Source organism: Chaetura pelagica, unplaced genomic scaffold, assembly GCF_000747805.2.
Source record: "Chaetura pelagica isolate M959 unplaced genomic scaffold, ChaPel_1.0 scaffold83, whole genome shotgun sequence".
NCBI lineage: Eukaryota > Metazoa > Chordata > Aves > Apodiformes > Apodidae > Chaetura > Chaetura pelagica.
The window spans coordinates 1,434,648-1,447,447 of record NW_009952893.1 but is presented as its reverse complement, the minus strand read 5'-3'; the positions used below and the strand labels follow the sequence as shown (position 1 = coordinate 1,447,447).

The 12,800-nt window shown below is 40.5% G+C and overlaps 1 protein-coding gene across 2 annotated transcripts in view; it reads right to left on the bottom strand.

Moving 5' to 3' along the window:
* Positions 1-8,129, bottom strand: part of CHD7 (chromodomain helicase DNA binding protein 7) — a 92,439-nt gene extending 84,310 nt beyond the window's left edge. For both annotated transcript variants that reach the window (XM_009995538.1, XM_009995539.1), the window contains exon 1: positions 6,269-8,129. In XM_009995538.1, the coding sequence (XP_009993840.1) occupies positions 6,269-7,954 (1,686 nt within the window). In that variant the 5' untranslated portion in view covers positions 7,955-8,129. The remainder of the gene's footprint in view (positions 1-6,268) is intronic.
* Between the last annotated feature and the right edge of the window lie 4,671 nt (positions 8,130-12,800).

Sequence of the window (12,800 nt, the reverse complement as noted above, 5' to 3'; positions counted from 1 at the left end):
AGTGTTCTTGAAGTTACTTGTGCCCCCTCAACAATAAAAAAGACCCCAAAAATCCACAGCAAAACCACCTCAAAAAAAGAAGTCTTTGACCCAAAGGCCTAATTCACTGCAGAATCACTGCAACACATTTACAGAAGTACATATACCCTTCTCTAGGGTGAGGAAGAAATAAAACCTTTGCATCCATTAATATTAACTGTTAGACTGGAATGCATCGAAGGACTTTTAGAACATGAACTTCAGTTGGACAAAGTTTTTTATATGAATAATATATCCTTTGAGAAACCTGCTCATGAACTATCTCATGGATTGATCGATCAGGTTATCAGCAAAAGAAACTTCTACTTCACAGAAGTGAAATAACTTCAATACCTTTAACCACAGGTAGCTTCAATGCTCTACTTTTATCTGGAAAAATATAGTTAATCACACTGCGTACATTGCTCAAATACAGGAGTTCTTCAATAACTCAACAAAATACAGAAGCCTGTGAATTTTTAAGAAAAATTTACTATTATCAGCTTTTACTTTTAGATTAATATAGTGGCTTTTCTTCTCAGCATGACTTTCATCATTATATGCAACTGCTGATATGGCCTAGGTTTTTTACATATTTTTTACATAAATGCACACACGCGCGCTATCTCTATATAAAAATAATATACAAATGTAATCAATAAAGCTTGAATACTGTTGGGTTTTTTTAGTCCATTTAGTCTAGCACCTTCAACAATCTTGCCAACATACACTAGTTTGCTGGTCTGTGAACACTTGAAAAGGGAAACCAGAATTTCTAGGGGCAGCCATGAGATTTTGCTGAACATGCAACACACACAGTACCCCCCCCAAAGACCAGCTAGCAGTCACGTGAAATAGCCTCTGTAGAGGCTACAGAAAGTACACAGTAGTATTCGTTTAAAAAAAAATAAATTAAAAATTAGTTGTTCTGCTTATTGACAGGAAATAAATCAAAAAACTAAATGCTCAAGATATGAAAAAGCTAAGAGTTCTCTGGAGCTGTAGGACATTGCTTGTGGATATTAATCTATGGAAAAAATCCTAACCATCTGAAAACATGTAATTTCTTACTAAATAAAATTATAGGAGATGCAATGAAAGATAGTGGTTATGCAAAGACAGAAAGCAGATAAGTAAGAATTCAGTCTCCCATTACTCATTGACATTAAAACTATTAAATGCCCAGGAGAAAGTCAACTCCATTTTAGAGTGCCAGCAGTAACTGACTTAACACGCACTCTCTGCTGGGTTAGAATACTGTGTCAGAACACTCCAGCTAATAGTAGTTTTCATTAATATCCCTCTCCATTCAGGTATATCCAAGCTTAAATTAAACTGAGGCAGCAACACAGGGTTTAAAAATGCAGGGAGGGCCTTTGACAGGGGTGACCCAGCTGGTGACTCAGCAGGACTTTCCCTGCCTCCCCCCCTGCGAGGGGGGGCAGGAAATTTCAAAAGGATGTGTTCATACCAAACACAGCTATGAGTTATGATTTAAAGCAAAGTCATATGCCCACATATGGTGAGGCCAGCAGAATAAACCTGGTGGTGAACCGGTAAAACACACAAAATGAATTCCTTCTCCACAACAACCTGGGCACCACAACTGAGTATCATATTCCAGTCAGTTCCCACCATCAAGATCTACCATTAGCTGACAATGGAGGCTGTATCATAATTATTTGTTAACCAAGTATTCCTATGTTTGACTATAAATAATGTAGAACACATTTGTGGAATATGATAAATGAACAGGACTTGAAACTCCAGCCCACACAGTAGCTATGGGCAAATAAGCTATGTCTAACAACACACCCAGAATAGCTTATTCTTGGCAGAGAAAAGTACTACACTCACTCTATCACTAAAAAAACTATCAGAAAATAATAATACATAAGAGCAACTGCACAGCATCAGCCCTCCAAAGGCCTGACAACCTGCCTCTGAAAGTCTGTGGAAGAGTAAAAGAACTGAACACACACACACAGTAGATGTACCCCAATAAAAAACACACAGTCACTTCTTATTTATGGCACATATTTGCTGAGCCAAATGTGGTGCCATCAGGTTTATCAAATGATGATGCATTTTTCTGTACAACATCTCAGAGATCAGCTTTTTAATGTGCAGTTCTGAGCTCACCACCTGATAATTTAATGAATCATAGACTGGCTTGAGTTGGAAGGGACCTTAAAAGATCACCTACTTCCAGCCCTAAAAGAATTCAAGGAGAAAAAAAAACAAACAAGTGACAAACAACCTTTGTTTCACATTCACCTTTTCCATACACCCACATCACTCACAATTTCAGAAGCTTTCACCATCTCTCTCCTTCCCTTCCCCACTACATCACCCCTTTCTGCACTTTCTCAAGCACTACTGTATTTTCTGAGGTCTGAGGAAGGGGCCCAGAGCTGCAAGGCACTTGCCACATCAGCACACCATGCATCATGTGGCACCATGATAATCTTCATTTTGCTCTCTGCTACTTCTGTAACAATTCATACAGTTTTACTTCTTCGACCATCAGAGCACATTTTCAGATAGCCATCTAATACCAAGATCCTGTTCCTAAGGAGAGGTTTTTGCCTGCCACTTCACTGTCCAGGCACCATAGAATCACAAAATGATTTTGGTTAGAAAAGACGATCATCCAGGCCAACTGCTAACCTAACACTGCCAACTCCACCACTAAACCATATCCATAAGTACCACATCTATGCCCCATGCTATGTCTCCAGGAAGGTATTTAAACCACTCAACCACTACCCTGGGCAGTCTGTTCCAGTGCTTGATAACCCTTTCAGTGAAGAAATTTTTCCTAATATCCAATCTAGACCTCCCCTGGCCATGCTTTAACTCACACAGTCTACAACTAAGCGACTGACATACCTGTTCTATTTCTAACTGTTCAGTTTCATTATTTTTAGGCTCTTCATCACATCTGAACTTGGCACTCAGCTTTTAATGCGTAAACAGCAGCAGCAAACTTTGCCATCTGACTTTTCACTCTTTTCCAGATCACTTTTGGAGAGTGCAATCTCGCAAGCCCAACCCAGATGCCTCCCCTGTGAAAACAATCAAGGTACTCCGAGCCTCTTGTGGAGAACGTCGGCTCCAACACCTCTGCTTTACACCTCGGCCGATTACCCAGTCGCAGCAGAACCTGCCTCCTCACCCCATGGCCAACAGGCTCTTCCAAAAGCCTTTGGTGAAGAACATTTCAAAGGGGAGGCTTAAAAAAAAAAACGAAGCACAGACTGAATGTCCCAGTGCTATGGTGGTTCTTTGGAATCTATCAAACTCCACTGAAGCCATGAACTCGCTGCTAACAAGGTCCTAATAACCATGTCTAGTTTTCAGCTATTAATTTGAACCAGCTGAATTGTCAATCACCAGCTCTATCTCCCAGCCAAAATAATTTGCAGTTTTGCACGCAAAAAAGAAATAAACCCTAGAATCGACACGGCAATTTCTTTCAAGTTAAAAGCAAAAGAACTTCACTCTCCTTCCAACATATCTAAAAACAAAACAGTAATTTGGTTAACCACAAGTATTACAGCCTTCCCATGATAAGGCTAGCTTCAAATCACTGAAAAATAATTACCAAGATGGCTTCTGTTGATTTAAAAGTACAGTGATTTCCATTTCACTGACTACATTAATTTTGTTGGTTCATTTTATACAAATAAAAACAAACCAGTCATTTAAATAACTGTTCTCCAGTGAACAGTTTTTTGCCAACTGACATGAAGGGAAAACCATGACACAGACAGGAGAGCTACAAATTCTCTGCTCTGTCTTGAGAGCAGGGGTTTCACACATCTGCATTTTTCCCCAGAGGGTGGGGAGGAGATGAGCTTTCCTTGAGTTGAACAACACTTATTTCATCCAGTTTTCAGGGGAGAAATGCCTGCCTGTCAAGAGTTTCATTACTACAGTCAGGTCTCAAACTAATTACTTAATGGGAAAGTATGTTAACAATAACTTTTACCAACTAAAAACTTAACAGAAGTAGGATAACAGACAAGTTACTTGGCTAGCTACAACTGTGTGAATTACTGATTTTAATCAAATAACTTGAGTTATCATGTGGTTTTCCTCTAATTATTTTGTTTCAGCACTTACCTTTTCAAGCTATTCATCTACAGTTCAGAATTTTGTAATAGGTTGCATAGCTCATTTAAGGGCTGAACTGCCTGCATTTTACCCTCTTCAGTGATTAAAGGGAAACTAATGTCCTAGCAACATTTAACAAGCCTGTCCATTCTACAAGAAAAACCACCTCCCAAACCATCTCTTGCTGCCAAAAAGAGGTTTAACTTGATGAAAACAAGGAACTAAGGCTGGTGAAAAACACCACAGCTTTAGGGCATAGTTGAATTCCAGTCTTCCCTTCCCACACCCCCACCATTACTGGTTGTAAGAGATCCTACTGGCACTGGCTTTTGTTCCTTTACTGTCTTACAAGTCTTACATTACCATTTCTACAATTTTGTTTCACGGTTTTTCTGCCAGACATCAGCCCTCCTCTTCAGGGTAAAAACCGCATCTTCTGCTTCTTCTACTGATCATCAGTCTTTCTTCAGTCATTTGTGTGCTGTCATTAGTCCCCTTCGAATTACCTGCTCATTCTCTTGGGCATTTTTGTATACAAATGAGTTTTCTCATTTTTCACCCTGCCTATCCATACAGTTGATAACACAAGATACACTGTCAAAAGCTGGTCTCTGAAAAAGAAATATACAACTCCATGTGTAAACAAGAACTGTACTTTGGGTTTTCCAAACAAAGCTTGTGCATCAAGGCAAGGGAAGTGGAAGGGCAAACACAGGTACAAAATTTCACACCAATTTTGAAGGTGCCAGGGAAGAGAGAGAGGGTTTTGAAGATATTTTTCTTCTTCTTCAAGAGGAAAGCTTCCTTTTCCCTCTCAGAGGGACAGTGAGTATCCTTCCCCTTGCCCAGCCTAGTCCCCAGACTCCCTCTCAGGGTCTCCCCACCCTATGGCACCTCCAGCACTTCCCCCTCCTCACTTCCACAGGGAATGTGGAAGCCTCTCCCAGCTGCTGAGCTGCTCCATCTACCACTCCTTGTCAGCTGCCTCTCTGCAGCAGATACATCTGATTCCCAGACCCACCTCACGCTGTGCGAAGCAGCTAACAGAAGCAGCCGGCAGGCAGCAGTGGAGGGGACTGCTGAGCAGCTGCTTTCCGCAGAGGCCTGGGATGCTGGCTAGGACAGCTGTTTTTATGATTTATTAAGCTTATTGTAGCATCGTATCATTATGACTGCATTCCAGCAATTGTCTCCAAATATTTATGTGGAGAGCTACTCAGCATTAATTACTGACTGGTTTTAAAAATAAAATTAAACCACTGATATCTTGACCACCTATTCATTCAGTACCAAGACCTCATGACGATGACTCACAGAGCCAGAGGCAAGCGATGGCAAACACAAGGATCCCAAAAGGCACTTTTTCAGCTCAAGCTTAACACACTAGTGAGTAGTCGAACCTGCTAAGCTACAGAGGATCAAGATCTTTTACTGTTTCTAGCTTTTAATTGAAAAATTACGTGGAAGTAATACATTTTAATTTAAACCCAACAGATAAAGAGACTCAGTAAAATAACACTTCTGTCCTATTTAAGATTTCATTTAATCCTCAGAAAATTTTATTTCAGACTATGATTCACATCTGCTGTCTTCTCCTTGCATCAGCTGTTGCCCCACCACTTCTCAGTCGCATTACCTAGTGCTGAAGAAGTTCATCCTGGAGATGTCTTCAAATGTGAAAGTTTCAGCTTTAACTTTAAACCTCAAAACATTCCCTTAGGATTTAAAGAAAACCCTTGGTCTGGCCAAAACAAACGCATTATTAACACATACTTATTTCTCCAAGTTGCAAATACAAAAATTAATAGGTTAAATGACAATTCTCACACATGCTTTCCATTTTTCCCTTTTCAAAGGAATCAATAGCGAGAAAAAACAGGTATTCAGCTTGTCCTGCTGCTGTACCATATTTTAGTTTATTCATAATGTCATCCTGTAAAAATTACTGTGAGGACAACAGAGAGCTACCTGAACCTCATTTTACCTTCAGCTGTGCACCAAAAAAGCCACATAACCAGTAGCAAACAGGGGAACCAAACAGGAGCAACCATTTTGAAGCCACAGATCTTTTGTACCCTGGAACGCATCAACAGCAATTTAAAATGTTTTGTACTTATTGGAAAGAGCTTACCTGAAGGACAGGCACTTTTTGTGGTGTGTTTTGTGGTGACTGGTGAAGCTGTGCCCAAGGCTGATGATGAGGATGTGGGGGTGGTGAAGACTGATGATGTATCCCTGGATGAGGCTGCATGGGAGGACAGGTTGGCATTTGCTGTTGAAAAGACTGCTGTTGACTAGGAAGCTGCTGGCCAGATATTAGTCGCTCTTGTATTGCTTGTGGATCTGCAAGGCCAACACCTGGACAACCATTTGGTCTCATGTGCCCACCCATCTCCCGCGGTGTTGAAGACATACCCATAAACGGACGATTCTGCTGCATGTTTCTGGGGCCCATATTCCTTTGTCCAATTCCCATGGCACCAGGGGGCTGGTGTGACGGCTGAGGATGGGGTATATTTGGATAACTGCCAACTTCCATGGGTATTCCAGCACTACCAGGTCTAACCTGTGGAGGAGGTGTACCTGCTGGATTACTCATTGCTTTCATAGGTGACATGGGAGGTGGAGAGGCATAAGTTCCCTGAGGCTGTGAAGGGTGCATAGTTTGAGCATTCATTTGGTTAAGTGAGCCACTAGGGTGGATGGGTTGCTGGTGCATTAGTCCTTGACCACTGTTTGATGGAAATCCGACAGCATTTGGGTATCTTGGTACAGACTGATTCATTGGAGTGTTATTTGTAAGGCCTAAATTCTGATTCATCCCTGTATTATTAACTAATCCCTGATTAAGGTTACTGTAAGGATATCGAGAATACTGCCCTGAGTTGTTTATAGTAGGTGAGGGTACCGTCTGGCTCCGAGAACTAAAATTAAGTGTTTGCGGCCTAACAGCACCCTGCTGGGGAGGATTAGGGGAGAATCTGGGACTGTGGGCTACTGATTCTCCATGGAGAGCAGCAGGGGGATGGTGATGAAATTGCTGGACTGAGTGTCGCAAAGAAGGTGCCATACTGGGATTCTGCTGGGGCACGTGAGACAAGTGGCCAGGTCCTGAGGTGGCAATGAAAGGGTTTCCCTGATTGAGGCCTTCCTGGCCTTGAGAAAACTGGTTCATCCTCTGCTGTTGCGGCTGCCCATGCTGTTGCATTGAAAAATCACCGCGAGCCATGTAGTTTCCCATCTGCTGCATGTGCTGAGGGTGGCCCTGCCCAGGGGGTCCGGAGGGTGCCTGTGGCGGCTGTGTTGGTTGTGGTTGCTGCTGCTGCTGCTGCTGCTGGTATGGTGCTCTTATCTGGTCCGGCACTTGAACTGCCCGTGGTCCCCACATGGAGCCACTGTCTACGAAGGGTTGCCCGTGTCTTTCGCTCTGCATGCTGGGATAGACTCCCATCTGACCACCAGAACCACTGCCATGAGGAACCTGAGGAACTGGAGGGTTGTGATACTGTGAATGAGGAGATGCTATACCATTCCCAGGGGCATTGCTTATCATTCTGTTCGGCTGATCCATCAGGTGCATTTTCTGCTGTTCGTATTGATTATAGTGATCAAAATGGGTCAACTTGGCTTGATTTTGATTTGCAGGGGGATGATGAAGAGATGACTGTAAAGAGGGAAATCCTTGATCCATGGGCATTTGCTGGCCCATAGGATTTACTGTATTTTCAGGATATCCACATTCTCCAAGACCTTCCAACCCTTCACTGAAAATATTCCCATCTTCTCCAAACAGACTCATCATTCCTGGATCTGCCATCTTTCTTCAGCACACAGCTCCTCAGAGCTACAACTAGAATGCTAGTCTGTGCTTCACCTCGGAGAGGTGTTTTGTCCTCAAAGCCTTTAATCCTCAACTAATCTCCTTCATGTCATTCCATATTTCCTTAATTCTTTTGGACCATGCAGTGTCAGGCAAAGTCTGGTTACTGCTCCTAGAAAAAGAGGGGGAAGGGGGAAAGAGAGAAAGATATTGAAATAAGTAACATCAGGCAATATAAAGAAAACATGCTTGACTGTTTTTTAGACAATGCTTGCTAGTTTCAGCCCCTGAAATACATCTTAAAAATCTATTTCACTTTATGAAGGATTCATTATCAGAAGCTTTATTATGATAGAGAGTTAGGCAGCAAGGAAAACACTAGCCTTAACCTTAAATTAATCCATTCACTACACTTCCTAGTGCTCCTTTCTTGGTTGGAACAGAACAAAAGAACACAACATGCAGCAGCAGCAGCTGCCACAGCAGGTAGGCAGATGTATGAATATAGCCAAGCAGCCCATCTGCCGAACTAAAGCCCTGAAAACGCTCTAGTTACCAACAGCATGTCCTTAACCTTATTCCCTTGAGCTGAGCTGCGTAATCAGATGAGCAAGCAGAAGCACCGAGTCCTACGATAGACTCAAGTTAGTTAAACAGACAACAGGCTTTTCCCCAACGCACTGAGAGCTGACCCTCTAGAACTTACCAAACACCAAGATTTAATATTTAAGAAGAAGAAAAAAAAATGCTTTTAAATCACACAATTTATCCTAATTTAATGAAGTTGTAAACTTGAGACATGATACTTCTCCCCCTTTAAACAAAACAATATGCTCTATTTGTGTAAGAAAATTAAATTTAAAAGTTTAGTTCTACAATAGAGTAGATTTCTCAATCCATACCCTAATTTCTCTCATTATGATAATGGAGGAACACTCTCATTGCAGTTCATTATTCCTCTTCAGGCAATCGTGCTCCTAACTGCAACTACAGCACTTTAGAAGGCCACACTGAAGTTTTGTTCTCTCCAGAACTACAAGCTCAAAAACTCATTCAGGAGAATTAATAACGGCAAAATAATTTAAATAATTAAATGCTAAACTAACAAGGTACACACTTGGACTCCAGGAAAAAAAAAAGCAACACACATTAACAGCACATTCAGAAAAGTTCCCGTTTAGGTTGTTCACAGGGAAAACTTGCATATTCTGAAATGTCTCCCTGTCTTCTCTCCACAACAACTTGAGAGATATTACTTGCTTCTGTTTATTATAAGCAACACTAGTCTACTGCTGTCTTTCATTCATAGTATCAGAATTTTAAATGCTGTGGCTTGTGTGTCAAAATAAACTTCAAGACGATAATCAAGGAAGCCCATTCCACAGAGCAACTAAAGCCAACTATTTCTGTATATTTGCCATAAATTAGTAGTGGCTGTACTTGCTGATACCAACTTGCCCTTAATCAGTGACCAAAGAAAAGATGATTTACATGTGTATACTTTCAGACCTCACGTTTTCTTTCAGAGGAGGGATGCTTTCAGTCACTTCGGATGGAAAATGCCAGGCCAGACTATTTTAACTGAAGGCAATTTGTCCCAGACAAGTTTTAGGGAGAAAATATCAGCACATTTATTGAACTGCTTGTAGCCATTGTCAAGAGGACCTTCTACAGCATGAAGCAGAGGGCAAGAGGAAAAACACAAGCATTTATCACTCCTCTTAAAATAGCATTTGAATGTCACCTTTAAAGCCACACTCTTAAATCTCTTTAGTGCTCGGCTGGGATATTAACACTGATATTTCTAAATCACTTGAGGGCAAAATCCTATGAGCCATCTTCATATATCTATTTCTTTTGATTTCATTTTCTTCAGGAGCTACCTGTAATATTTACCATCTCAGTAAGTTTACTAAAGAACCTTGTAAGGATTTTCCAACAATGAGGTGAGAAGGAGCCTCCTTCCCCAAAACAAGCTTTCCGTATTAAGACTGCTCCAGAGCAGACCATTCTGTCATGGTGAAGATCCCTCCAGTAACTTAAGATTGCTTGAGCACTTCTGACACTGCTGCTTCTGTTGATGCACACAACTGGCAAAGCTGGACATCAGTACATACTGAGAGTCTCCATCTAACAGAACAGTCTCTTTGCTTGGAAATGCTGACAGGCACAGTGCACAGACTACCTCCCAATCACTCATGTAATCTGTGCAATACAAAATTTGAGCCAAGTAGAGGATCTCACCCACCAGCCAACCTATTTACAGCCACAGAATTGTGAAGAAGTACAAAAGTTCACTCATTTGTTGTATTAATCACGCCTACTATAAAACATTTTTTAATAAGGGTATGTATGCTCTACTCTCCTGAAGCACTAATGAAACTTTGCAATAGAAATAACCGAAATCTACATAAGAGGATTTCTCACTTTGCCGTATCTTATAGACAAGCTAACAGAGCATCCCCAGAAATAGGGTTGCAAGCATCAAGCATACATTTCAATCATACTGCTTAATTTACTGTTTTTCAACTGCCAGGCCTCCAATAAAATTCAGACCAGAGTCAGCCACCCGTAACAGTCAGCACTGGCTAAGAGTAGTTAGAACCTGCTACCATACCCAGAAAATCAAACTGAAATAGGGAAGGGTTTTGTTTAATTAAACACACCTTATTTCTGCCCAGCTGACTTGATCCCATTTTGCAGTTTTGGCCTAGAGACTGTCCCTTACAATGAAGGAGACCTGCTGTGGAACCTAGCACACAAATGGCTTCCTGAAAACATACTCTTGCAAAACAGAAGTAACCTCTATTTTTTATGATGCTGTTTGCACACAAATAAACCCATCCTCCAAACTATGAGTGGAAATGCTGTTTGCCACTATTATTTTAGTTTTGTATTTCTATCTGAAGTATGAATTGGTTTAATATTTGAGCTGTTGATGCTAAAGCTAATGGATTTGAAACACAGAATGAAAATGTGTCTGTGAGGATATCTCAAAATTGTACTATCTCTTCATATTTAAGTTTAGCTTTAAATGTAATGACCACAGTCCTTTACAGTCAAGTTTTGCTCTTGCCAAACCTTTTCCTACTTCCCTAAGTAAAAGTCACACCTCTACTGCAATATATGGCTAACAGCCCATGTTAAAGAATGACAGACAGCTACAGGCTGATCAAAATAAATTAACCAATGTTTTGCAAACAGTCAAAACTGGAACTACCTAATAAGCTACCTTCTATGCTATCAGGATAGATGTCTTCTAGTCAGTTAAGTCAGTTATGACCGTCATGGTCTCATTTTAAGTTGCAATCCTTTCTTTGCTTCTTTCACTACAAGCAATGTGTTTTCTCTGCCTAAATCCTCAAGGCTCATAAAAAAACCCAACAAAACAAACAAAAACAACCAACCAACAAAGGCCCCACGGAAAGGTAGAACTTGCATCAAGCAACAATTCTAGCTAAAATATTCGCTAATCCCCATTGTTATCTTCCCCATAAAAGCAGATCATGATAAACTCAGCTTAAAGGTGGTTGGTTTTGTTGGGGTTTTTTTTAATAGTTTAAAAATATGAGTTTGTGCATCATCAACTCCACTACATCATAAAATTAAAACTAAAAGACATTCATGAAGTAATGACTTCTTTCCAGGTACAAAGGATAGAGTATCTGAGCTCTTAGAAAGGCAGATTGCTGAATAAAACTATGAATATATGAAGAAGACAGTAAACTTTAAAAAAAAATTCTTATACAAACCATACAGATTCTGCTATATGATTCTACACCTATTCTGTTCCTGAACATGAAACACTGCACCAACAAGACTGAACTAAAAAGAGTCAACAAATATATTTCCTTAAGACTGCCTAGATAACTTATTTCTCTCCAAAGCAATGGTACTACCCGAAATACCAGGACACAGTCAATTGCTTAACAACCCTGTTGTCTAAACAGACAAAGCTTACATTTACTCAAGACTGCAACATTCCAGTCCTCAACAGCTAGATCTCAAATTTAAGTAGTAGTTAACCATTGCTCAACTTAATATTTCAGAGCTACATGGACTCGGTAGCCTTGGGCAACTTCCCACTTCTATGAGTGGAACTAAATTTGCTGCTGCATACACATAACCTGATTTAGGGCTGCAAACACTAAAACCTGAACTTCATTAGTCTTGCTCCCAAAGCAGCAGATCCAGGCAGTCAAGACCAGGAAGCAGCAAGGGTAGCACACAAATGCACATGCCCTCCCCACAGGGCCATCCTCACATTGTGCTGTTCAGAACTTTTTGTAAACAAACAGGTTCCTCAATTCAGTTATTGATCCTTCTATACAAGAAGTTTAACAGCATTTCTTGATGGCCATTCAGAAAGTAAAAGGAATAAAAAGAACATGAGAAGACAGCTAATAATGACTGCTTCAAGTTTTAAAGTGAGATGTGTCATACAGGGTTGGTATTTTTATAACTATCAGTTGGTATCACAGAAAAACAAATACTTTACAGACAGAAACAAAACAGTTCCTCATATAATGAAACCATGCACCTACAACACAACACAGCAAACCCTGCAAATACCATACTGTTTTGAAGAACTAGGCTAAAAAACCTCTCATGGTAAAAAACAAAGCCATGACAAAGGTCATTTTGAGCGTAGAGCCTCAAAATGTAGGATTAAATATTAGGCTACCAAATCTGCATTTAAGCATTGCGTATTTAAACTGCTTTTCAAAATTGCTAAGTCCTTTCTGGTTGTTAAGGGTAGTAATTCAGGCATTTGCCACATGGAAGTAGTGACACAAATGGCAGCAATTGAAAGTCACGTTATTCCTCTAAACTTTGTTCATTA